This window comes from Mus musculus, chromosome 11 (assembly GCF_000001635.26).
Source record: "Mus musculus strain C57BL/6J chromosome 11, GRCm38.p6 C57BL/6J".
In the NCBI taxonomy this organism is placed as follows: Eukaryota; Metazoa; Chordata; class Mammalia; order Rodentia; family Muridae; genus Mus; species Mus musculus.
The window spans coordinates 74,913,558-74,941,129 of NC_000077.6; the positions used below are offsets into that span (position 1 = coordinate 74,913,558).

At 43.1% G+C, this 27,572-nt stretch overlaps 2 protein-coding genes and 1 pseudogene across 14 annotated transcripts in view; 1 reads left to right on the top strand and 2 right to left on the bottom strand.

Moving 5' to 3' along the window:
* The window catches only part of Srr (serine racemase), a 23,507-nt gene extending 9,531 nt beyond the window's left edge, over nt 1-13,976 (bottom strand). For 3 of the 11 annotated variants that reach the window (NM_001362742.1, NM_001362743.1, NM_013761.5), the window contains exons 1-2: nt 12,062-12,391; nt 5,880-6,105 (exon numbers count right to left, since the gene is read on the bottom strand). The gene's annotated coding sequence lies outside the window, so the exon portion shown is untranslated. Of the gene's footprint in view, nt 1-5,879; nt 6,106-12,026 lie in introns of all 11 variants that reach the window. The other 8 variants (XM_030246045.1, XM_030246046.1, XM_017314569.2 and 5 more) reach the window with 7 other exon arrangements.
* Nucleotides 12,297-27,572, top strand: part of Smg6 (Smg-6 homolog, nonsense mediated mRNA decay factor (C. elegans)) — a 238,595-nt gene continuing 223,319 nt past the window's right edge. Inside the window, exons 1-6 of one of the 3 annotated variants that reach the window (NM_001002764.2) lie at nt 12,297-12,446; nt 15,436-17,191; nt 18,020-18,212; nt 18,784-18,894; nt 21,438-21,544; nt 21,802-21,880. In NM_001002764.2, the coding sequence (NP_001002764.1) occupies nt 12,359-12,446; nt 15,436-17,191; nt 18,020-18,212; nt 18,784-18,894; nt 21,438-21,544; nt 21,802-21,880 (2,334 nt within the window). In that variant the 5' untranslated portion in view covers nt 12,297-12,358. Of the gene's footprint in view, nt 12,447-14,777; nt 15,209-15,435; nt 17,192-18,019; nt 18,213-18,783; nt 18,895-21,437; nt 21,545-21,801; nt 21,881-27,572 lie in introns of those variants that run through there. The other 2 variants (XM_011248659.3, XM_011248660.2) reach the window with 2 other exon arrangements.
* Gm22733 lies at nt 22,504-22,593 on the bottom strand (annotated as a pseudogene).

Consider the following 27,572-nt stretch of genomic DNA (forward strand, 5'->3'; position numbering starts at 1 on the left):
TATTCCTGTGTGCCATTGTACCCGACTTATATATATATATATTTTTTTTTTTAATTTATTTATTTATTTATTTTTGGTTTTTCGAGACAGGGTTTCTCTGTATAGCCCTGGCTGTCCTGGAACTCACTTTGTAGACCAGGCTGGCCTCGAACTCAGAAATCCGCCTGCCTCTGCCTCCCAAGTGCTGGGATTAAAGGCGTGTGCCACCACTCCCGGCTCTGACTTACATTTTTATTTTAAGAATTAACACATACTGTGACAGGCAAGGTAGCTCAGCAGCTCAAGGCACATAAGGTCGTAATGACCTAAGTTTGGTCTCCAGGACCCATATGATGGAAGAAGAGAAGCAACCCCCAAGTTGTCCTGACCTCCATACATATGCCTTGGCATACATGGTTAACTAACACATACACACACACACACACACACACACACACACACACACACACACACACACACACACACACACACCCCACTCACATTAATGTATCCAGGAGTGATGGGCAGACCTTTAATCCCAGCACTCTGGAAGCAGAGACAGATGGATCTTTCTGTGTCCAACACTAGCTTAGTCAACATAGTAAGTTTCAGGTTAGCTAGGGTTACACAGTTGAGAGTCTGACTACATAAATGAACAAAAGTTATTTTGGAAAGAAAGAAAGTGGGCTATTTTTTTCCCCTTTGTTTTTCCAGAAACCAAGGTTTCTCTCTGTGTGTAGCCCTGGCTGTCTTGTAACTCAATTTGTAGACCAGGCTGTCCTCAAACTTAGAGATCCACCTGCCTCTGTCTTCTGAGTGCTGGGATTAAAGGCTCATGCCACCACTGTCTGGTTAAATGTTGTATGTGTGTATAGCATGTGTATGTATGAATGAGCCCTGGAGCTGTCTGTTTTACTTTTTAGAGGATTCTGCCATGTAAAACAGGCTCAATGCCATATAAAACAATCCTCCTGCTTCCAACTCCTGACTGCCAGAATTACAGCCATGTGCCAACATTTCTGGTTTGTAGGTTCTGTTTTCTTTTGAGACAGGGTCCCATGTAGCTCCGGGTGGCCTTCAACTTATGTAGCCAAGGATAGGCTTGAATTCCTTCTGCCTCCATCTTTCAAATGCTAGGATTACAGATGTGTGACACGAAGCCTGGGTGCATTGTTAATTTTTATTCTTTTGGGAAAGGGTCTGGCTTCTGTAGCTGAGGCTGGCTTGGAACTTATTGTGTAGACTAGGTAGTACTCGGGGTGGGGCAGTCTTCTTGTTGGCCTCCCAATCCTTGGGATTACAGTATGAGTCACCATACTTGGACCAGTCTTACCCTTTTTAGTTCTAAGTGCTGAGATTTCAGACCTACACCACTGTGTCTGGCTTTAGTACCATTTTAATAAGTCATTATCTGTTTCCAAAACATCCATCCATCACATGACTGTTAAACATTTTCTTGCTCTTTTAGGGGGCTCAGTTTTCTACGTTTTCACAATTGTATCTAAAGGCACACACAGTCCTAAGACATCTTAAGCGTCACGTTGGTGCGGTGATGTCAGTCTTGTAACGTTTGATAGACACTGCCAAGCTGATTATCAGTCTAAGAGAAAATATCTAAAGGATGCTTGTTCACTTCTGCCATGCACTGCTTTATCACTGTTTGCTTTTTTGGGACAGGGTTTCTCTGTGTAGCCCTGGCTGTCCTGGAACTCACTTTGTAGACCAGGCTGGCCTCTAACTGAACTCAGAAATCTGCCTGCCTCTGCCTCCCAAGTGCTGGGATTAAAGGCGTGCACCACCCTGCCCGGCACTATATTGCTTTTTATAACATTTTCTTTTTCCTGTGTCTTGGGGTGGGTACCCACTATGACATCAGAGAAAAGCTTTGGGAGTTGGCTCTTCTAACATGTGTGTCCTGGGGATCATACTTGGGTTGTCGGGCTCGAATCCAAGTGTCTTTACCCACTGAGCCAGCACTTTGACCTGCTATATAATTTTTAAAAAAACTTTTTTTTCTAGATTGATGTGAATGAGTGTTTTGTCTTGGTGTATGTATGTGTGTATACCATGAGCATGCCTGATGCCCATGGAGGCCAGAAGGAATCAGATCTTCTGGAACTGGAGTTCCAGGTGACTGTGAGGTGCCACGTGGATGCTAAGGCTCAAACCTGGGTCCTCTGGAAGAGCAGCTATTGTTTTTAACTCCTGAGCCAATTCTCCAGCTCCTACCATGACATTCTAAGAATAATTATTGATAATATAAATGAAGACTAAGGTTTTTGTGGATTCATCATGTTACTAAATTATCTTGTTAGCTTTTAAAGTATGTCCCTACTACTGTCTTGGATGGGATCCAAGGACTCAGGGTAAATGCTCTACCAGTGAGCTTTACTCACAGTCCCAGCTGGCTTCTTTTTAAAAAGATTTATTATTTTTATTTATGTGTCTGGGCATGCCCATGTGAGCTTTGTGCACCACATAAATCCTGGACCTTGAGTTACAGGTGATGCAGCCACTGGGCCCCCTGTGTTTCGCCAGGCTAGCTGCTTTATAGCTGATGCCCTTTAATCTTTTATTTTTCTAATTTCAGATATGGCTTAAGGTAGTTTTCCTTTTTTATATTTTGAAATAGGGTTCCCCTGTGTATCCCTGGCTATCTTTGAACTCACTCTGTAGACCAGGCTGTACTTGAACTCAGAGCTCTGCCTGCCCCTGCCTCTCTACCTCCCAAGTGCTGGGATTAAAGGTGTGTGCCATCACTACCTGGTATGGTTTAAGGTAGCTTTTCAAGTAGTATCTTTAAAACAAACTGCTCTTCAGTTCTCAGATCTTACTTTGGCTGTGCTATTTTTAGCTTCCACAGGGATCTGAATTTTTTTTTAGGGAAAGGCTTGGGTAGGGAATTGCAGAAGCAGCAAGGAAAGCTATATGTCTAGGTCTTTGTCATGAGTTCCAGGCTCTAGCCAACTCCAGGTCTGAATTCACACAGATGTGGGGCCTCTTAAACCACACTGAACCTTAGAGGGCTTTCATGTCAGACCCTTTAGGGAAACTCGAAACTGCAAAGACAAACATCATTCATACAGTAATTCCTCTGGATTTTCTTCACATTTAGAAAGTAAGCTATCAAAACCACCCAGAAAAAAAGAGCAGGGGCTCTCAGATGGGTCTGTAGTTGAGAGCAGCAGCTGCTTTAGTAGAGGTTCTCAGTTTGGTTCCTAGCACCCACATGGTGACTCACAACCACCTGTAACTGCAGGTCCAGGAGATCCAAGACCCTTTTCTGACTTTGCCAGCCACTAGGCATACTTGTAGTGTACAATCATATATGTAGCCACAATACTCATATAAATGAAATAAAATAAGAAAACTACACTTGGTGTGGTTGCACACACATTTACTCTCAGTACTGGGGAGGCAGAGAGAAGCCAGACTGCTCTACAGAGAAAGCTCCAGGCCAGTCAGAATTAGAGTGAGACCTCAAGAGGTGGGGAAGGGGGAGGGAAGAGAAAGTAAAGATTTCTGAGCCCTCTCATGCAGGTAGCAGGCCCACCCATCCCAAGACAAATCATGCCCTTGAAACATATCCTGTTGTGGGACAATGCTATTATTTAAGGCACTCTTTCTTGCTTTTTCCTTTTTTTTTTTTTTTTAAGACAGCGTCTTGGATAGCCTACAATGGCCTGAAACTTGGTATGTAGTAGCACAAAGATGTTCTTGGCCTTCTGATGATCCTGCCTCTACTACTCTTTCTTCTTCTTCTTCTTCTTCTTCTTCTTCTTCTTCTTCTTCTTCTTCCTCTTCCTCTTCCTCTTCCTCTTCCTCTTCTTCTTCTTCTTCTTTCTTCTTCTTCTGGAACTCATTTTGTGGACCAGGCTGGCCTCGAACTCAGAAATCTGCCTGCCTCTGCCTCCCAAGTGCTGGGATTAAAGGCGTGCACCACCACACCCGGCTAGCTGCCTGTACTTCTTAAGTATCATGATTTCTGGTACATGTTATTATGTTCAACTTTCAATTTTTTAAGAGTAGTATAATGCGAGTAAGCGCTGATCAGGTAAGCGCCATGTTAGAATACATACACACAAATATGTAAAATTTTGTGATTTTGGATTCAGGTTTTTAGTATGTATATGAACCTGGCTTTGACTTTGAACTATATGGTCATTTTGCTTTCTTCTCCCGAGGGATGGGGTGATGGGGATACACCACCATTTTTAGAAAACTACTCTGACTACATTACAGTGAATAAAAAGGAAAGGCCAAATACGTAACCAGGGAGCCCAATTCAGAGGCATTTCAGTACATGTGAGGGACAATGGGGGCTTGAATGGCAAAGGAGATAGAAAAACATCACTTATGATACTTTTATCAAAACAGAAACTTTTAAGGGACTAAAGACGTCCTTCAGATAGAAGTAGCCCTGGGTTTGATCTCCAACTCTGCATAAAATAAGCTGGATGATACAGGTTGGTACCAGGTGGAGGCAGGAAGATAAGTTCAAGGTCATCTTTGGGCTACACAGCTAGTTCCAGACCAGTCCATGCTACAGGAGACCCTGTATCAAAACATACAAAAACTCTCCAAAAACATGAAATCTCCCTAGGTAAGATACATAAATGGCCAATGAGCACATGGAATATTCCCAGATTCATCAATCACTAGAAAAATGAAATCAAAACTACACGGGACCCCACCTTGTCACCATGAGCATTAGACCAGGATAGAGCGGAATGGGAGCCTAATGGACTGCTGGGCAGAATCTGAAGCAGGGAGGCGCCATGGGAAACACTATGCTAGTTCCTAAAAATAATGGCCCCAGGGTTAGCACCTGAGTCAGCAAGTCTAGCCCTAGAGCATATCAAAAGAACCAAAAACATTTCTATATCCCATGTTCATAGCTGCATTATTCACAATAACCAGAAGAAGCCAGTGGACACTGACAGACAATGTTTATACATATATAATATGCACACAAAATGGAAGATTCACTTAACAGGAGGAAATTCTAACATGTTGTAAAATAGATGAACACTGAGGACATTATGCTAAGGGAAATAAGCCATCTGAAAAGATACCTACTCCATGATTCCAACCATATGGGATACCTCTAGTAATCAAATTCAAGGAAAGATGACTAGCTGACAGGGGCTGGGCTTAGGGCAGTGCAGTGATGTTTAATGCATATAATAAATGGGTTTGGGTATACGACAGAATTTATTAAACAACAAAAAGCATACACTTAAAAACGATTAAATGATACATTTATGTGTATTTTACCACAGCTGAAAGGAGCAAAAAAGGATAATAGTTATAATTAGGCCTATATGTCATATGATGACTACTCTCCCTTGGTAACTTGGGTTTCCTTGATTTGACCACTTGAGGGGAAGACAACCTACCCTGAATCTGGGTCACAGTTTTCGTGGCAGCCCACAGAAGACATGAAAGAAGGAAGCTTCTGCTTCTTGCCTGCTTGCCCTTACTCTTGCTGGTAAGTTCATCTACCTTGCTGCTGAGGCAATCCTTCACTGGAATTAGAACCAACATCTTCGGGATTCCAACATAGCGTGGACTGAGCATTACAGGATTCTTGGCTTTTCTGCCAAGAAACAACCATTGTGGGACTAGCCACTATAGCCTGTAAGGCACTCTGACACAAACCCTTTATTTATATACATATAATCCTATCAATTCTGTCCCTGTAGAGAGCCCTAGGTAATAGAGTTTGTAAGTGGTAGGGCCTCAATTTGAAGTAATGTAGGCCAAGGATGAGTGTGTCCAGGTTCTCTGGCTCACTGAATCCAAGGAAGGGTTGAACAAACCACGGAGGGGAGGTGGAGCTTCAGCAACAACTGCACCACGGGCTGGGGAGCTTCCGTGACTGTCACTCAGTTTCTCACCTCTGCTGCCTCTGGCACGGCGGCTTCCTTCTCACAGCAGACCAGCTGGCTCCGTACTGCAGGACACATGGCTGCTGACAGCTCCTGTGTTTTACATTTTATGGCTTCCATACTGAAGAGGGATTCTCTCTCAATTTCAGTTCAAAAAATTCTGGGTAAGGACTTTGATTGGCCCATCTTGGCCCAGGACCAGTGTGGCAAAGGGTGTAAGGTCATTTAGGAAATACTACATAATAGAAGTAGTTATGGAAACATGAAAAAGAAACAGAATGAGATCTATAGCACAGTATCAATTATGTACATTTACAATACATACATAAAACATTATACGTTATGCAAAGATACATGTATATTTAAGGACATATGTCCAGCACATTAAAGCCACTAAGTAGTGATGGAGCATGACTGGGAATTGAAATGAGAAAGGCCTTGTTAACGACATCGTGAACACAACAGCATGATTACCTCAGCTCTCTGCTTCTGTAGGGAAACAGCAGCAGAAGGGGAAACGAAGGAGGGGAAAAAACAAAACGAATCTTCCGTGTAGTAGTGAGAGGCAGTTTTCAGAAGACAAAGGATGAGAGTTGGGGCAATGGCCCAGCTGGTAAAGTCCCCTGCCGCCAAGTTTGACAATCTAAGTTCCATTCCCAGGACCCATATGGTAGAGGGAAACACCTGACTCCTGCCTGTTGTCTTCTGACCCCCACATGTGAGCTCACACACATTCAATAGAGTAATTAACACTGTGCTGAGACAGTAGGCCTGGGATACCTTAGAACCCATTATATAGAGGAGGCTGGCCTCAAACTCAGAGATCCACCTGCTTCTGCCTTCCAAAGGTACACAACCATGCCTAGCTCCTTTCTCCTCTCTATGTGTTTGTGTCTGTGTGTTTGTGTGTCTGTGTGTAGGTGCCTGAAGAGGTCAGAAGAGGGTGACTTATTCACTAGGAACTGGAGTTACAAATAGTTGTGAGTCCCCTTATGTGTGCACTATGAACTGAACTGAAGTCCTCTGGAGAGCAGAAGTGCTCTTAACCTCTGAGCCATTCTTCAAGCCCAATTTTGGGTTTTTAAAAAAGATTATTTTTGTTCACAGGTGTCCATAGGTGTACATGTGTGCACATGAGTGTGAGTGAACCCTGGCTGAAGGTGTTATCTCTCAGGAGCTATTCACTTTGGATTATAGATTGTTTTTTATGTTTTTACAGTAGTCTTTCACTGGGAACTGGGGCTTACTGATTAAAGCTGGCTGGCCAGTGGACCTCAGAGATTTATCTGTCTGTATCTCCCTGGAACTTGCATTACAAACCCATGACACCATTCCTAACTCTTCAAGTGGGTGCTGGGATCGAACTCAGGCCCTTATGCGCTTTTATAGTAAGTACTTTACTGATTGAACCATCTCTGTAGATATTTACTTCATTTAATTAGTTAAGTGTATTGGGACAGGGCCTAGCCTTAAACTACATAACGGGATAACTTTCAATTCCTGATTCTCCTGCTTTGACCTCCCTAGTGCTGTGTTATAGGCATGCATCACCGTGTTCAGTCTATGTGATGTCTGGGATCATGTATACTATTTGCAGAACAATATATATGTTATGGTTTGGTGTGTGACAAAAAAATTATGCTTATGTAAATTTCTAGGCAAGCATTTTACCATCTGATGTACATCCCCAGTCTTTATTTTTTTGTTTTGTTTTGTTTTTTTTTGTTTGTTTGTTTTTTGAGACAGGGTTTTTCTGTGTAGCCCTGGCTGTCCTGGCACTCACTCTGTAGACCAGGCTGGCCTCGAACTCAGATTCGCCTACCTCTGCCTCCCAAGTGCTGGGATTAAAGGCTTGTGCCACCATGCCCGGCTGAACTTGGGTCCTCCTAAGAGCAGCCAGTGTTCTTAACTGCTAACTCCAGCACCTAAGTAATTTGTTTAAATTTTTTCATTCATTTTTATTTTATGTGTATAAATATTTTGCCTGTATAAATGGAGTGTTTGTGTACCATGTGTTTGCCTGGTGCCCTGGAACCAGAGTTCTGGACAGTTATAATCATAAATGTAGGTGCTGGGAATTGAACCCAGGTCTTCTAGAAAAGCACTTAGTGCTCTTATCTGCCGAATCTTCTATTTAGCCTCTAACTTCTTTTTGAGATGAGCTCTTGCTATGCTTTTCAGGCAGTACTTGGAAACAGACCAACTGTTTTCTACTTTTGAACATTTGGTGTAAATTCCACCTTTTTTTTTTTGATGAATTCATATAGAAATTTCCATAAAAATTTTGCCACTGTAGGTTAGGGTGGCTGGCTTCAAGCTCACAAAGATCTGCCTGCCTCACTAGTGCTGGGACTAAAGCCATGTATACACCTGGCTAGCCTCCTCCTCGTCTTCCTCCTCCTCCTTTTTTTTTTAAATTGCATTTTGAGCCATGGTCTTCCTAATCTTCCTAAGTTGTTAGCTTTGAGGCTGGAGTTCTCTTACGTAATATCCTGGGTTGCTGGGATTACAGTCATTTACCACCAAGCTGAAGTCTTTTTCATTGTTTTACTTAGTTCTTCATGAGTACTTTAAATCTAAAAATTCAAAATTTCCCTCATCAATTTAGTAGCTTTCTAGCTGGGTGGTGGAGGCCCATACCTTTAATCCCAGCACTAGGGAGAGGCAGGCGGATCTCTGAGTTCGAGGCCAGCCTGGTCTACAGAGTGAGTGCCAGGACAGCCAGGGCTACACAGAAAAACCCTGTCTCGAAAAACCAAATAAGTAGCTTTTTTCCCTGTAACTTGCCTGTTGCTCCTCTTCAGTCAGCTGCCAATGTTTAGAACTTGTATTATCTCTCTTCCTTATGTATTTATTGTGTTTCCGAGTTCTGTTTTAATACTTAGAGGCTCTCTGGTCTGATCACTGTCAGCATTGAATTAAGTTGGCCATGACTGTCCTAGGGGAGTTTTCTTGTTTAAAATTATTTTTCCTTCTTTTAAAAAAATGAAAGTTAGCCAGGCGTGGTGGCACATGCCTTTAATCCCAGCACTTGGGAAGCAGAGGCAAGCGGATTTCTGAGTTCGAGGCCAGCCTGGTCTACAGAGTGAGTTCAGGACAGCCAGGGCTACACAGAAAAACCCTGTCTTGAAAAAACAAAAAAACAAAAAAATGAAAGTCACGGGGCTGGAGAGATTGCTCAGATTAAGAGCAAGCACAGCACGCTCTGGGAGAGAACAGGAATTCAGTTCCCACATCAGGTGGCTCATAACTGCCTCGAACTCTAGCTCCAGGGGGAATTCAATGCCTTTTGGTTTCCACAGGCACCTGCACTCATGTGTATGTATGCATACACAGACTCATACATATAATTAAAAATGAGACAAGTTATTAAAAAATGACAGACTGGGAAATAAACAAAGGAATAAATAAATAAAAGTTGGGGCTAGAGACACAACTCATTCAATAGGGTGCTTGTCCAGCATATTCAATCTTTGCATTCAATCCCCAGCAAAAACTTCAACCTGGCACATCAGGATAGATCCACATCTGTAATGCCATCATTTAGGAGATGGAGGCAAGAGCATTACAAGTTCAAAGTTATCCTTGGTTACATAATGACTTCAAAACCAGTCTGGATACAACAGACTTTTAAGCTCAACAAAAGAAAACAAAATGAAACCAGGTCTTCAACTGGATATGTAACCAAGGATACCCTTGAATTTCTAATTCTTCCCCTTGTACTTTGCAAGGGCTGGGATTACAGGCTTCTGCCACCATAACGACCCAGTGTATGTGGTGCTGGGGACCCTTTTTTTTTTTTTTTTTTTTTTTTGGAGAAAGGGTCTCATGCAATCCAGATTGGCTTGGAACATAGCCAAGGATGACCTTAACCTCTCAATTCTTGATTTTCTTGCTTCATTTCCCAAGTGTTGCCTGCACTCCTTGTATGTACAGCAAGGCTAACTGGGAACTCTTGTATCTTCTTGCCTTAGCATCCAGAGTCATGGGGTTAGGGATGTTTGATACCATACCCAGCTTCAAGTTAGGGTTTAAAAAAAAAAATCCGGGGGCTGGAGAGATGGCTTAGCGGGTAAGAGCACTGATTGCTCTTCCCAAGGTCCTGAGTTCAAATCCCAGCAACCACATGGTGGCTCACAACCATCCACAATGAGATCTGACGCCCTCTTCTGGTGTGTCTGAAGACAGATACAGTGTACTTATGTATAATAATAAATAAATCTTTAAAAAAATGTAAAAAATCCTATTGTTGGGCTGGAGAGATGGCTCAGCAGTTAAGAGCACTGACTGCTCTTCCAGAGGTCCTGAGTTCAATTCCCAGCAATCACAAGGTGGCTCACAACCATCTGTAATGGGATCTGATGCCCTCTTCTTGTGTGTCTGAAGACAGCAACAGTGTACTATACATTAATGTACAGTGTATATACATTAAATGAACAAATAAATTTTAAAAAACCCTGTTGTTAGTGTTTTTTAGACAGGTGTTACTATATAGCTCTAGTTGGCCTGGAACTCACTATGTAGACCAAACTGTCCTCTTGCCTGTGTATTTTTGGTGCTGGGCATGTGCTACCATGTCTGGCTTATGTTTTGGAGATAGAGTCTACATGTTCTTTGGTTTAGCTTTAAACTCAATGGACTCAATGGTGGAACACAGCCTTAAAGTTTGATCTTCCTCCCAAGTGCTAGAGTTACAGCATGTGCTATCATGCCAGGAGCACAAAGCAGGTTTTTTTTGTTTTGTTTTGTTTTTAAAGATTTATTTATTTACTGTATGTGGGTACACTGTAGCTGTAGGTTCTGAGCCTTCATGTGGTTGCTGGGAATTTTAGGACCTTTGGATCAACTCTGCTTGCTCTGGTAGGACCAGCTCTCTCTAGTCAACTCCTCTCACTCCAGACGCACCAGAAGAGGGCGCCAGATCTCATTACAGATGGTTGTGAGCCACGTGGTTTCTGGAATTTGAACTCAGGACCTTTGGTCCTGAGCAGGTCAGTGCTCTTACCCGCTGAGTCATCTTGCCAGCCCCAGCAAAGCAGTTTTTATATTTCCTATTCCTCTCAAATCTTTTGACAAAAACTGCCATTTGTTCTGGCCACTCTAATTAATTATACCCATTCATTTGAGCTGTTGACTATTTCTCAGTCATTGTCTTTCTCTCTCTCTCTCTCTCTCTTTTTTGGTTTTTCGAGACAGGGTTTTTCTGTATAGCCCTGGCTGTCCTGGAACTCACTTTGTAGACCAGGATGGCCTCGAACTCAGAAATCCGCCTGCCTCTGCCGGCCCCTCCTCCCCCAGTGCGGGATTAAAGGCGTGCGCCCGGCATTTTTCTCTTTTGATGGTGAAATATCTGTCACATAACAGGAACTGTATGAGTACTATCAAATATTTTATACTATGATCAAGGCATAACTGGTTATTACTTTTTGAGGTCTAAAGGGTCAATGACTGTGTGAGACAGGGAAGAAGGAAAGACTGGAGAAAGGCAGTCTTTGGATAGGAAGTTTCTCCACCCCACCGTTTCTAATAGGAGTTAATGGTCAATGAGCTTAAAGTACCCATCTTCTAGTCTAATTAACTTTTTGCTTCCTTTTTGGGGGACAAGGTCTTCTAATATGTTGCCTTGATTAGCCTCAAATGTGCTATGTTGCCCAGGCTTGAACTTGCAATGCTCCCACCACAGCCTTTGAAGTACCGTGAATATAAGAATGAGCTATTTTTACCAGCATCAGTAAAAATTTAAAGATGTAAAGATGGGAGAATTGACTTGAGTACTAAAAAAGTAATTTTAAAAAATTCTCAATGCTAACAGTAATTCCCAGATCGAATAATTTCCTTCTTTTTTTACCTCCACACAACGACCTCCAGCAAGTCTTAGGGATGAACTGTCATAGACTTTAGTACTCTGGTACAATCAAACGATACACGGAGCAATTTACTTCTTCCACTCTCTGAGATTCCGTTTACCAGTAATGGGGATAATAATAAAAGATATTTAAACTCCACAATCCAGGCCTACGGTAAGGAGACTTCGGCCTAAAATGATCGGAGGAGGCCGGGTTGTAGGATGTCTCCGTCAATCCGAGCCCCAGATCAAAAGCAGTGTCCTCGGTGGTCACCGCAGCAATACTGGCATCCCTAGACCCGAATGCCCACCTGACATGGGCGAGTCACACCTGGCTGCGCCTCACCTCGCCTCCAGAGCGCTGCGCCTCCACCTCCGAGCCTCGGCGGACCGTCCTAGCTTTACACCTCTGCGCACGCGCACACGCCGTCTCCGCGGCCGATTCGCCCGCTCCGGCAAGGCCCTAGTTGAACGTGCTGAATGCTTTTGCTCCCAGTGCGGCCACCGTCGTTTGGGGAGGGCAGGCAGGAGGGGGGCGGGGAAAAGGGTGGGAGTGGGTGAGCGCGCGCCGCCCGTCCGTCGTGGTTTCCTGGCTGCGCGCGGCGGTGGCCGAGTCGCCGCAGCTGTAGCAGCCGCCGCGAAGATGGCGGAGGGGTTGGAGCGTGTGCGGATCTCCGCATCGGAACTGCGAGGGATCCTGGCCACTCTGGCTCCGCAGGCCGGGAGCAGAGGTGAGTTGCGCCGCCCAGCTGCTGGGCCGGGCCTGCCCGCCCCGCCTCCCTCTCCTCTGCCTCCTCCCCGCCCCGTCCGCGGCGCTCCGAACCCCCGCCCCTTCCCCAACAGTGCGCCCGGGCCTGCGGCGGCCCCTGGGAGACAGCGAGGCTGTCGCTCCGCTCCCTCGGGCCCTCGGGGCAGAGCCCAAGCGCGAGTTTCAGCCTCCGCCCTCTTGCTCGGCGCGGCGCCGTGGTTGTTCTCCGGTGCCCTAACCCTCTCACGCCAGCGCCTGAGTTCCAGTCCGGAGGAGACACGAACTGGCTTGGGTGCTAGGGTCCGGTAGAGGCCCCGAGACGTATTGTTCCCAAAAGAATAGTCTGTGTATGTGTACCTTTCCGTAGTCCTCCGTTCCGCGTCGGAGAGGAGGAGCTGGGGAAATTGAGGAGAAAGGCTTAACAGGCTAGGACTTCCTTTGCTGAACTTACCCCCCCCCCCCACCCCCCAAGGCTGGTTTCTAGTGCTAGGCCACTGGAGGGATCCAGGACCTCAGAGAGCTGACTCGGTTTTGTTTTGGTCTTGGCGTGTGTGGGAGCAGTTGTGATCAGAGAGAATGCTTAATTTGCCAGTCTCCATTCGCATCAGAAAAGCGCGAGAAATATTTTGGTGTCTGGTCTCCTTCATTAGCCAGTGTTGCTTAGGATGACAGTTACAGAAGATACCTTCTCTAGGATTGTGGCTAGAATTTGTGAGGTTGGTTTTTATTGGCCAACTGAATTGGATTAACCAGGCTGTTTTCTCTCTCTCCTCTGGAAAATAGTAGTCACCACCTCTCCTGGCTCCGCCCCAAAACTAAGTTTAAAAGTTTACTCAGGGTGCTGAGGTTAAACGGCTTTATCTTGGTTCACATTTGGTGGAGAAGCTAAACTTTTGCCAAGGCAGCAGTATCTTTTATTTTGTGTTTGTTTTTCTTTTGAGACAAAGTCTCACCTTGTAGCCAATACTGGCCTTGAATTTACTGTGTAACCCAACCTGGCCTTGAGTTTGGATACTTTTCCTGACTGAAGCCTTCAGAGTGCTGGAATTATATGCATATGCCACCATACCCAACTTTCAAGTCAGAAACCTAAAATTTTAGTTTCGCCCCCACCCCATCCCCCAAACAAAAGTGGGTATAGATGCAGGTGTATAAATACTTGGCTACCAGCTTGTTTGCATTTGTATATACATTATAATTCTGTACTAGGATTTTATATAACTTGAGTACTGGATAATATTCTCACTAGTTCCTGTCACTTATGAACTGTTTAGTAGGTATTTTTAGTAGTCTCTCCACTGTAAGCAACAGATACTTACAAAAAAAAAGCTGTTTGCTACTCAGTGGAGCTTGGAGAGTGGTTTATAAAGTCCTCTCCTCCTCCTCCTCTTCCTCTTTTCCTTTGTTGAGACAGAGTCTCATATAGTCCAAGTAAGCTTCAAACTCTGTGGCCTTGAACTCTTGATCTTGCTGTCACTCCCCAAGTGCTGGGATTTGGAGGCATGGATTTGGCTGGGCTCTACTGTTCTTGAGTCCTTTGGTCCTTTGAGAGCGTGTCACAATTCGCCCATTGGTGCCTAGGAAAAGCTCCTCTAGTGGAACTTTTTTTTTTCTTCTTATATTCTATCATCATAGTAGCAGTTAGTCTCAGTATTCTAATGACATAGTCTAGGCAGTATTTTCATGAAATGATTCTGTTGGTTGTTGTTAGAGAGTTGGTGAGGATGAATGGTGTTGAAGATTGTAAAAGGAATTGCTTAATATTTGATTCAGTAGGAGGTATGTGATTGGGGTGTTGGTATCCTAAAGTTGTAGATTTGTTGTGATCAAGTTCACACACTGAAGTTGAAGATAGTTTCCCAGAGATATCTAGGACTGAGGCTTGCTATGCATGCCACTCTAATATGTGTATGTATGTGTAGATATATGTTTACATATGTAATATAATAAGTAAATAATGGTGTAATATACGATACATATATACCAGTAAATATGTTTATGCGATGCTGGGGGCTGCCCCTAGTGGCCTCCTATATATGAGACAGATACACTGGGCTACATTTCTTTCTCCTAATATGATAACCTAGAAATATTACAGACAGGAGAAATGCTAACCAGATGTGATATACACTCTTGTAATCCAGAACTTGGATGGCTGAGGCAGGAGGACTGAATTTGAGGTCTCTCTGGAATATCTATGGTGAGACTGTGACTCAAGAAAGGAAGGAAGGAAGGAAGAGGGGCTCAGCAGGTAAGAGCACTGACTGCTCTTTTGGAAGTCCTGAGCTCAATTCCCAGCAACCACATGATGGCTCACAACCATCTGTAATGAGATCCAAAGCCCTCTTCTGGTGTGTCTGAAGACAGCTACAGTGTGTTCATATACATAAAATAAAAGAGAAGAAAAGAAAGAAGGGGTAGACTTACAGGTTGTGTAGACAGAATAATTTAATGCCTGAACATGTTAGAGATCTTTGATTCTGAAATAATGAACTAGTTTGGGGTCTTTAAGATCTGAATAGGAGCCGGGTGTGGTGGCGCACGCCTTTAATCCCAGCACTCGGGAGGCAGAGGCAGGCGGATCTCTGAGTTCGAGGCCAGCCTGGTCTACAGAGTGAGTTCCAGGACAGCCAAGGCTACACAGAGAAACCCTGTCTTGAAAAAAACAAACAAACAAAAAAGATCTGAATAGGAACATGACTTGGATACAAGAGAATACAACTCCCCTCTATTTCCATAACTCAAGTAAGTACGTGTAACTCTAACATAGTTAAATTCTTAACCTCACTGCTTACTAAACACTATAACTCCAAATTTCTGCCTTTGTAGAAACGTTCTTTCCTGATCACCAATATTATCATTTGTATTTGTATTTTTTTTGTTGTTGTTATGTAACTAGAATGACAACTTTCCTTCCCTCTCTTCTCCATTATTCTTTTCTTCTGTGTTGTTTCCTCTTATCAACATAATAGAAAACATGAAGGAACTAAAGGAACCCAGACAGCGCAAAGATAATAGGCGTCCAGATTTGGAAATCTATAAGCCTGGACTTTCTCGACTAAGGAACAGACCTAAAACTAAGGAGGCTTCTGGGAATGAGGAATTTAAGGATGAGATAGTAAATGACAGAGATTCTTCTGCTGTTGGGAATGATACACAGCTTATTCAAGTTTGCAAGGAATTGGACAGCCAACAGCAAAATGGCCCTATAGATGCAGAAAATAGTCAGGCACAGGAAACTTTTCCAAAGACTGTTGGACTAGAGGACCGAAGTCTAAAGATCATCAAAAGAAGCAAGAAACCAGACCTGCAGATCTACCAGCCTGGAAGGCGGTTGCAGACCATTACCAAAGAGTCAGCAGGCAGGGCAGATGAAGAAGAGATCCTCAACCAAGTGGAGCAGTTGAGGATAGAGGAGGATGAGTGTAAGGGAGAAGCTATAAAAGAAGAAGTTAATAACAAACCGGATAAAACCGAGATAGAAAAGCACCAAAGTAATGACCGTGTAAGAACTGCCAAGGGAGAAAAGGGAAAAAAGATTGAAAAGGGGGAGGGGTCAAAGAAGGTGGCTGATGACTCTGTCCCAGGAAAGCCTGGCTCTGTAAAGAGATACTCGAGATCAGACAAGAGAAGGAATCGCTACCGCACTTGCAGTACCAGCTCAGCTGGTAGCAACAACAGTGCTGAGGGAGCTGGCCTGACCGATAATGGATGTCGCCGGCGGCGCCAGGATCGGGCCAAGGAGAGGCCACGACTGAAGAAGCAGGTATCTTTGTCCTCAACTGATTCCTTAGATGAGGACAGAGTTGATGAGCCTGATGTCCTAGGGTCCAGGAGGAGCTCAGAAAGGAAGAAGCATTTAGAAAGAAATTGGTCTGGCTGTGGTGAGGGTGAACAGAAAAGCAATGGTAAAGAAAACCGAAGTGCCCTTCGTGTCACTTTTGATGCAGAAACCATGAGTAAAGACTCCCCTGTGGTGAGGTCAGTCAAAGATAATGTGGATAGAATGAAGTCTGACAAAGGCCCAAGCAGTGGGGGTAAGGGCTCTGAGAAGCAGGAGCTCAGACACCCGAGACAAGAACTTCGAGATCGTGGTCGTGGTATCCTGATTCTGCCTGCCCACACTGCCCTATCTGTCAGTTCATCAGGTTCTCCGGAGTCTACACCTTTGGGACCTCGACTTTTATTTGGATCTGGTAGTAAGGGATCTCGGAGTTGGGGCCGTGGAGGCACTACCCGCCGACTATGGGACCCAAACAATCCTGACCAGAAGCCTGCCCTAAAAAGCCAGACACCTCAGCTACATTTCTTGGACACTGATGATGAAATTAGCCCTACATCTTGGGGTGATTCACGTCAGGCCCAAGCATCTTACTATAAATTTCAAAACTCTGATAACCCCTATTATTACCCTCGGACACCAGGCCCTGCCTCTCAGTATCCCTATGCAGGCTATAGCCCTCTGCAGTACCCAGTAGGCCCTACAAATGGTATGTATCCAGGGGCTTACTACCCGGGCTATCCTGCCCCCTCAGGACAATATGTGTGTAGCCCTCTCCCTGCTAGCACCATGAGTCCTGAGGAAATAGAACAGCACGTGCGGAACATGCAGCAACAGGAGCTCCATCGGCTTCTCCGAGTGGCTGACAACCAGGAACTGCAGCTCAGCAACCTGCTTTCCAGGGACCGCATCAGCACTGAGGGCATGGAGAAGATGGCTCAGCTCAGGTACTGAGTGTTCTTTCCTACTGTCTTGCTTAGAGAGAAATGGACGCTGTAGGGCTCCTGTGGCTGAGGAAGGTAGAGGATTTTTAGATAAGCCACTGAGTGTTACCTGCCTTTCACATGAATCCCTACCCCCCAACAACCCCTCGTGGGCATGGACATCAAGTCTGGAGTCTTGTGCATCTTGTATTAAGTGCCCTACCACTGAGCCACACTTGAATCCCCTTTACATTGATTTTTTTTCTTTTTTCTTTTAAATTATTTATTTATTTATTTAATGTATATGAGTACACTATTGCTCTCTTCAGACATGCCAGAAGAGGGCATCAGACCCCATTGTAAATGGTTGTGAACCACCATGTGGTTGCTGGGAATTGAACTCAGGACCTCTGGAAGAGCAGTCAGTGCTTTTAACAGCTGAGCCATCTCTCCACCCTTCATTAATTATTATTATTTTTTTTTATAAGCAACAGGCAGTTGGGAAAATAAGTTTTAATTCTAGTCTTAAAGCTGAATATACTTTTTACTTTAAGGGGAAAAAATGTCTTTAAGGGAACATATAATTTTCAGAATGCCAATTTCAGCTTGCACCAAAGAGCTGCTTTCAGCTCTTCAATGTAGGTGTACACATATAGCAATATGGTATTTTCCTAGATGTATGTTTGTAAGACATTCTGCTGTGCAGAATAGGACCCATTATGAGTAGGATGCCTGGTCACATTTCAGAGTTCTTGTCAGGAAGGAGGTGGCTGGTTTGCAGGAGATTCAGATCTTGGGTGTGGCCTTGCCTGTGATGTATTGAAGCTAGACTTTACATGAATTTTATTCCAGAACTGAACTACTGCAGCTGTACGAGCGCTGTATTCTATTAGATATTGAATTCTCCGACAGTCAGAATGTAGATCAGATCCTGTGGAAGAACGCTTTCTATCAGGTGATTGAGAAGTTCAGGCAGCTTCTCAAGGATCCAAACAGTGAGAACCCAGAGCAGATTCGGAACAGACTCTTGGAGCTCTTAGATGAGGTAAGCATTGTTATTATCATCATTATTGTTGTTGTTATTGTTATAGCCTCAGGATAAAGTCTGCAGCATCTTTTTGTTTGTTTTTTCTACTGGAGATGTTATAGAACAGAATATTGCCAAAACCCTTCTATTTTTCTTGCATTTAGATCTGGTCTCCCTGTACTGCTTCCTTTGGACTATACACACAGACAGCTGGAGTTAACTTTTTTTCCAGTGCTCAGCTACTGAGTTACATCTCCAGACCCAGAATTACATTTGACCTTGAAAGCTTTCTGAATGAGAGGGGTGGGCGGGAGTGGGGTGGGGAAGGAATGAGAGCTGAAAGAGGTGGGGAGTGGTAAATGAATTATATTTTTTAAAACATGAGAGGCTTACTATAAACTGTTGCTGAGATTATCCGATGGCCTCTAACCAATTACTTATGGTAAGTACCTTATATCTAGGATTTCTGGACATTGATAGATTGTGAAAGGGTTGTTTGGCCAAGGATTTGGTAAGTAGATTACAAAAACTGATTGACTTAGTTTTGTTTTCTGGTTTTGTTTGTTTGTTTGTTTTGTTTTCTTTATAGGGCAGTGACTTCTTTGATAGTTTGCTTCAGAAACTACAGGTTACTTACAAGTTCAAACTGGAGGACTACATGGATGGGCTTGCCATTCGAAGCAAGCCTTTACGAAAAACAGTAAGCCAGTTTCTTTCTTTAGTTTAAATTTATTCATCTAGGTCTAGATCAGTGGTGCACAGTGATTTATTTATTTCGTGTATGTGAGTACAGTTGTCTTCAGACACACCAGAAGAGGACATCAGATCCCATTACAGATGGCTGTGAGCCACCATGTGGTTGCTGAGAATTGAACTCAGGGCCTCTGGAAGAGCAGTCAGTGCTCTTACCTGCTGAGCCGTCTCTCCAGCCCTGTGGTGCACACTTTTGATCCCAGTACTTAGGAGGCAGAGACAGATCTCAGTGAGTTTGAGGACAGCCAGCCAAGACTATTTGGAAGTCCTCAAACAAACAAAATTTCTTCATCTATTTAGTAAGCATTTATCTAGTACCAGTTATGGCCTAGGCAACATTCTGGGAGTTGAGTGGACGATATAGTGTAGTAGAGGAACAAATAGATAAAACTAACAAGCCGGGTGTGGTGGCGCATGCCTTTAATCTCAGCACTCGGGAGGCAGAGCCAGGCGGATTTCCGAGTTTGAGGACAGCCAGAGCTACACAGAGAAATCCTGTCTCGAAAAACCAAAAAAAAAAAAAACCCAAAAAACCAAACAACTAATAGTCATAAGCAGGACACTGGTATATGTCAGTAATCCTGGATCAGGAGTTCAAAGGCCAGCCTTGCTACATCATGAATTCTAAGCATGCCTGGGCTATACAAAATTCTATTTCACAAACAAAAACCAAATTGTAATGTCATTCACATGATGCATTTCACACTTGTAATCTAAGCACTTGAGAAAATGAAGCAGGAGGATTGCCATGAGTTTGAAACCAGTCTTGGGTACATAGTGAGTTCTAGGGTAGGTAATCTGGACTTCAGAGTGAGATCATGTCTCAAAAGAAAACAAGGAGGCTGTAAGATGACTCAGTTATTAAGAGCAGTTGTTGCTCCTAGCAGAAGACCTGGGTTTTGTTCCTAGCATCCACATGGCTACTTACAACCACTTGTAACTGCAGTTCCAGGGGATCCAGTGCTGCCTTCTGACTTCTGCAGGTGCCACTCATGTAAGCGATGCACAATAAATACATATGGACAAAACACTAAACACAAAATAAAACATTTTTGTAAAAGATTTATTTTATGTATATAAGTACACTGTAGCTGTCTTCAGACACACCAGAAGGAGGCATTGGATCTGATTACAGATGGTTGTGAGCCACCATGTGGTTGCTGGAAATTGAACTCAGGACCTTCTGAAGAGCAGTCAGTGCTCTTAACCACTGAGCTATCTCTCCAGCCTCCAACTTTTTGGTTTTTTAGATGTTTTTGAGGCAGAATCTCAATATATAGATCAAATACCCTGGAATTCATTGTATAGTTCTGACTGGTTTTGAAATCAAGATCTTCAGAGTGAAGATTATAGGTGTGTTTTAAACCCAGCACTTGAGAGGCAGAGGCAGGCGGATTTCTGAGTTCGAGGCCAGCCTGGTCTACAAAGTGAGTTCTAGGACAGCCAGAGCTACACAGAGAAACCCTGTCTTGGAAAAAACAAAACAAAAAAATGATTATACTTGTGTGCCCCCATGCCTTATGGGGTGATCTTTTGTTTCGATTTTATTATTTTTTAGTGTGTGGTATGTCACTGACTATGGAGCTTTGGCTAGACTGGCTGGCTGGCAAGTTCCAGCAAACCTCTGGGTCTCTTTCTCTCTACCTATAGCAGTAGGCACATGGGGCCAGGCTTAGCCTTAATGTGGGTGCTGGGAATCTAGACTCCCGTCCTCGTGCTTGTGCAGCAAGTATTTTACCTGTGGTCTATATCTCTAGCCCCTAGAATAAATATTCTGAGAATTTGGTTTTATTTTTATTTTATGTGAATGAGTGTTTTGGCTACATGTATGTCTGTGCACCATGTGTGTGCCTGATTTCCACTGAAGTCAAAACAGGACATCAGAGTGCCTGGAACTGGTTTTGAGCCACCATGTGGGTTCTGGGAACTGAACCCTGGTCTCCTGCAAAAGCAAGAAGTGCTCTTAGCATCTCGGCCATTTCTCTAGTCCCTGAATGTGTATTTTTAAACACGGACAAGGAAACCTAGTTCCAGGCATTCCAACGGCTTCCTTGAGATCTCGGAGATTGCTTGACTCACAGTTTTAGAATGTACTTTTCCATTTGTGTGGGATTCAGAGTAGGACTTTCCACTCTTTTTTTCTTTTTTTCTTTTTTTTTGAGACAGGGTTTCTCTGTGTATCCCTGGCTGTACTGGAACTCACTTTGTAGACCAGGCTGGCCTGGAACTCAGAAATCCACCTGCCTCTGCCTCCTGTGTGCTGGGATTAAAGGCGTGCACCACCACACCCAGCAGTAATTTCCACTCTTGAATGCTGTGTTTATTCTTTGTATCATGTTGTTGGCTGTATTTCAGTGTTCAGGGTTAGGTTGAGAACTTGACTTTTTTGAAGTCTGTACCTTGTCATTGTGCTATTGGATCCCACTCATTTTTTTCTGGTATTGAATTGTGTTTCTTGGGTTCTGTACTAACCAGTTGTCTCTTCTGTAGGTGAAATATGCCTTGATCAGTGCTCAACGAAGTATGATTTGCCAAGGAGATATCTCTAGGTATCGGGAGCAAGCCAACGATACAGCAAACTATGGGAAGGCTCGCAGGTACTTTTTACCTCTCAACTCATGATGCCTCTCCCTGTGTGGCATTATATGAATCCCAGCAAGGCATCTATCTGGCCAATTGAGGTGCCTCTCATAGGGGATGTCTTACAGTTGTCCTTAATTGGTCCCTTGTGCTTGACCACCCAAGGGCTACATCTAGTTAACTTTCTAGTCTGTGACTTAAGTAGAAGTACTATGGGGATGGACTGGGAAAGAGTTGAAAGGAGTTAGCATTTCATTCTGTTTTTCTATTCTAGTTGGTATCTGAAGGCTCAGCACATTGCTCCCAAGAATGGGCGCCCCTATAACCAGTTGGCTCTACTGGCAGTGTATACGGTAAGAAATCCCGTGGATAAGGGAGTTATTTCCTAAGCAGTTCCTTATCTTTGAGCTAGAGTTTGTTTCACTATATACCCCAGGCTTCAGATTTGTTATCCTTGCTTTAGTCTCCCAAGTGCGGAGATCAGATCAAAGGCATGTTCCACCACACCACAAACAAGTTGCTTAAGATACTCATTTAATTTGTATTATTACATTTATCTCTTTGTTGGTTTATTAAATGTGTGAAGGTATGCATGTAGAGATCAGAAGACTTTGAGATCTGCTTTCTTTCCATGAACGTCTCAGAGATTGTACATAAACGGGCACCTTTGCAGCAAGCACCTTTACATGCTGAGCCTCTTGCTAGCCTCTGAATTTATTCATTTACTTCTTTATTAATTTATTTGCTTTGGTTGGTTGGTTGGTTAGGGTGTTTTTTTTTTGTTGTTTTGTTTTTTGTTTTGTTTTGTTTTGTTTTTTTCGAGATAGGGTTTCTCTGTGTAGCCCTGGCTGTCCTGGAACTCATTTTGTAGACCAGGTTGGCCTTGAACTCAGAGATCCCCCTGCCTCTGCCTCCCAAGTACTGGGATTAATGGGTGCACCACAATGTCCAGCTTTATTTTTATTCTGTTACTTTAAAAAATATGGAATGATTCATTCTTGTACAGGGACCATGCTAATGTTCTCTCTAGTGTTCCAATTTTAGTGTATGACTTACCAAAATGAGCACTGGATTTATTTATTTCCTCATTTATTGGTTTTCTTTCTTTTTTCTTCCTTCCTTCCTTCCTTTCTTTTTTTTTTTTTTTTTTTTGAGACAGGATTTCTCTATGTAGTCCTGGCTGTCCTGGAACTCACTCTGTAGACTAGGATGGCCTGCAGAAATACACCTGCCTCTGCCTCCTGTGTGCTGGGATTGAAGGTTTGCGCCACTACTGCCCTACACTGGATTTATTTATTTATTTATTTAAATTTATTTTATTTATGTGAGTACACTGTCACTGTCTTCAGACATACCAGAAGAGGGCATCAGATCCCATTACAGATGGTTGTGAGCCACCATGTGGTTGCTGGGAATTGAACTCAGGACCTCTGGAAGAGCAGTCAGTGCTCTTAACCACTGAGCCATCTCTCCAACCTCTGGATTTATTTTTAAACAGGTACTTATTTTGTAGCCCAGACTGACCTTGAAGTTGCATTTCTTTCAAATACTGGGCTGGATATCTAGCTTAAAATAGGGAATTATTTTTCATATATATATACATACATACATACATACATATACACATACATACATATACACACACACACACACACATATATATATATGAATCAGTGTTTTGCCTTTTTGTGTCTGTGCTCTGTGTGTGTACAGTGCTCTCAGACACCAGAAGAAGGTATTAAATATTCTGGGACTGGTGTTACAAACTGGTGAACTGCCATGTGGGTGTTGGGAATTGAAAGTTGGTATTCTGCAAGATTAGCCATTACTCTTAATTGATGAGCCATCTTTCTAGCCCTATAAATTCAATTTTGATGACCTCAACTCCAAGACTTATTCTTCTTATCCTTGTAGGCCAAAAACCAGACCTTTCAGTCTTTCATTCTCAAACTCCTTTTGTTTCTCTCTCCTTTTTTAATGTCTATGTATTTATTGTGTAATGTGTGTATGCACATGTGCATTCATGCCAGCCCCTGTTTGAATATGAGGATCACAGGACAACTTGAAGTAATGCTTTCTCTCCTACCACCGTGTGGGTTCAAAGGTTTAAATTTGGGTCATTACGGTTGGTGGCAAGTGTTATCCACTGAGCTATCTCTTCAGACCCTGCTTCTGTTACACTGAGGTGAGTTGTCAGGGGACCCACACTTCGGTTGCCTTAATTCATACCTTCACTTGGCTGCATTTAGTTTTCCTAATTCTCCAGCAAACAACAGTTTGTTACTCTGCATCTTGTTTCCTTTTCTTCCCCTAGGCTACTCTAGAAAGAAGGTAAGAGCCCTTTACCTCTCTCCCTTAAGGGTTTCCCTCAGCCCTCAGCATTCAGATCTTCTTTCCCCAGATGTCTTGTCTTTTTTTTTTTTTTTTAAGATTTTTATTTATTTATTATATGTAAGTACACTGTAGCTGTCTTCAGACACTCCAGAAGAGGGAGTCAGATCTCATTACGGATGGTTGTGAGCCACCATGTGGTTGCTGGGATTTGAACTCAGGACCTTTGGAAGAGCAGTTGGGTGCTCTTACCCACTGAGCCATCTCACCAGCCCTCTTTTTTTTTTTTTTTTAAAGATTTATTTATTTTATGTATATGAGTACACTGTAGCTGTACAGATAAGGTTGTGAGCCTTCATGTGGTTGTTGGGAATTGAATTTAGGACCTCTGCTTGCTCTGGTCGATCCTGCTCACTCTGGCCCAAAGGTTTATTTATTATAAGCAAGTACACTGTAGCTGTCTTCAGATGCACCAGAAGAGGTCATTAGATCTCATTACAGGTGGTTGTGAGCCACCATGTGGTTACTGGTATTTGAACTCAAGACCTTCGGAAGAGCAGTCAGTGCTCTTACCCGCTGAGCCATCTCGCCAGCCCCTCAGATGTCTTTTTTTGAGACAGAGTCTCATTGAGTAGCTCTAGACTAGTAGGTGCTCTGGCTGGCTGGGAACTCAATTTATAGACCAGGTTAGCTCCAAACTCAGAGACTGCCTTCCCAATGCTGGATTAAAGGCTGAGCCACCATGCTGTGCTTGCCCAGGTCTCTTGATACTCCTTTTTTGTCTAAAGTGGCTACTTATCAGATACACAGCAAACATTTGATCAAACCTCTCTAGATTTCACCAACTCCTTTTGAATGTGGTTCTAATCAGAAGAAATGGGCCTTGGGAACTGAGAGGACTCTAGGCTGGAAGCTGAAAGAAGAGAAAAAGATGTAGGTGGGGCAGTCGTAGTTACTAAGGTATCAAGAATAAGAAACAGCTAATGTGATTATCAGCAAAGAGAAGAGTCAGTCCATCTCTCCCTTCCTTCTCTGTCTCTCCTGCCTCCACCTCCTTTCTGCCTAATTTTCTGTCTTTTTCTTTTCTTGACAGGATTTTGCTGTATTGCTTAGGCTGTTAGTCCTTTCCTAAGCCTCTCAAGTGCTGGGATTGCAAGCCATATACCACTGTACCAGGCTATTGTATTTGTTTTTGTGTTGGCTTTGTTGTTGTTATTAAACAGGGTTTCACATAAACCAGGCTAGCCATGAACTTGCCATATAGCTGAGGATGACACTAACTCCAGTCTTCTGCCTCTGCTTTCCCAGTGCTGTGATTACAGGCATGTGTTCCCATGCCCATTTTTTATCTGGTGCTACAGATCAAACCCAGGGCTTTTTGCATGATAAATAAATAAGTACCTACCAACTAAACTGTATCCAGCCCCTATGACGGATGCTTAACAGCTTCTAAAATCATTGTCCAAGCACACAATATTTGAATTTTATTTATATTCTCCTCTTGTTCATAATAGAGTTTTTAAAGATTTATTTATTATTATATCTAAGTACACTGTAGCTGTCATCAGACACACCAGAGGAGGGCATCAGATCTCATTACAGATGGTTGTGAGTCACCATGTGGTTGCTAGGATTTGAACTCAGGACCTTCAGAAGAGCAGTAGGTGCTCTTAACCACTGAGCCATCTCTCCAGCTCATAATAGAGTTTTTAAAAAGAAAATTTTGCTTATGGATTAAAATAGTTGATTAAATGTATTAACATTTACTGAAGCAGCTCTTCTTCTTCTTTTTTTTTTTTTTCCCCTTCAGTTTTTTGAGACAGGGTTTCTCTGTGTAGCCCTGGCTGTACTGGAACTCACTCTGTAGACCAGGCTGGCCTGAACTCAGAAATCCACCTGCCTCTGCCTCCCAAGTGCTGGGATTAAAGGTGTGCACCACCACTGCCCTGCTGAAGCTCCTCTTTAACCTATAGAGTCATCTTTTTGAGTCATCTTTTAGGGATCAAACCAACTTCTCATTCTTTTTTGTTTTCTGGTGATTAAAAAAAAATACTTTATTTGCCTGTGTGTATGTATAGTGCATTTGTGATTCGTTTGTGTTATGGAGGTAGAGAACAACCTTTGGGAGTTAGTTCTATTCCTCCATCCTGTTGAGAAAGGATCTCTCTTGTTTCTGCAAGCCAATCCACAGGCTTCTGGGTACTTCAGCTCATGTCTCCCATCTCACTGAAATTAGAGATGAATGCCACTCCATTGTGGTTTTTGTAAATTTTAGAGATCAAACACAGGTTATCAGGCTATGTGGTGAGTACTTTTACCTACTGAGCCATTTTATCAGCCCCTTTTTTGGTGTGGGTTCTTGTTTTGTTTTGTTTTTTGAGACAGGTTCTCACTTTGAGCCCAGACTGGCCTGAAAATCACTATGTGGTCTAGGCTGACCTTGATTTGAGGCAGTATTCCTGCTTCTGTGGTGCTTACAATTGTGGATTTGAACCTCTGTGCCAAACCTTTTGTCTGTTGGCTCCTCTTTTCAACTAGTCCACCTTCTGTTTTCATAAATTATTTTTGTTTTGTTTTTGTGATGCATTGAGTTTCTTTAGGGTTGTTTACAAGAACATGGCTATCTTTTTTTTTTTTTTTTTTTTTTTTTTTGGTTTTTTGAGACAGGGTTTCTCTGTGTAGCCCTGGCTGTCCTGGAACTCACTCTGTAGACCAGGCTGTCCTGGAACTCAGAAATCCACCTGCCTCTGTCTCCCAAGTGCTGGGATTAAAGGCGTGCGCCACCACTACCCAGCTGAACATGGCTATCTTACAAATGTCTAATCTGAAAAAAGTCCCCATCTACTAACTGCATGTAAATCCTTGGGAAATTGCCTTATAAATGGTAGGACAACATTCTTCCATTAAACTGTGTATACCTAATCTTTTAAATACTTTAAATTCTTTTTTATGTGCTCATTGGCCATTTACATTTTATTAGAGAAATGTCTGTTGAAATAATTTGTCATCTGAAAATTGAGTTAATCAGGCTGGAGAAATGGCTCTGTGGTTAAGAGTAGTGGCTGCTTTTCTACAAGACCCAGGTTCAATTCCCAAACCCATATAACAGCTCAGAGCCATCTGTAATTGCAGTTCCAGAGAATCTGAAGTCCTCTTATGTCATCCATGGATACTAGGCACATGATACACAGGTACATATGCAGGCAAAACACCCATACAAATAAAATAAAACTTGGTGATATTTAAGGTCTTAGACATAATGAGAAGCACCCGAAGGGAAGAAGGATTTATTTTGACTCGTAGTCGAGGGTATAGCCCAGAGAAGGTATGGCATGCATTGCTTACCTCCTACCCCCAGTCAGGGGCACAGGAGGATGAATGTTGGTACTTGGCTGGTTTGATCCTTTTTACGTTTGGTTTGGGGACACTTTTACCCCCTTCCACGGAATGTTGCCACCTACATACAGGCTGGTTCTTACCGCGGTTAAACGTGGCAGGACACATCCTCACAGATGTAACCAGACGTTATTCTAAATCTCATCAAGTTGACAGCAAGATTAACCATTAACATGTCCTTTCAGGGCCTTGCACGGGTATTCTTTTACAGAGCTACATTTCCGTTGTTAAAGACACTATTCAAAAAAAAAAAAAAGACACTATTCTATTTTCTTATAGTATTGTTAGGACTTTTTGTAGGCAGAGCAGCCTTTGAGA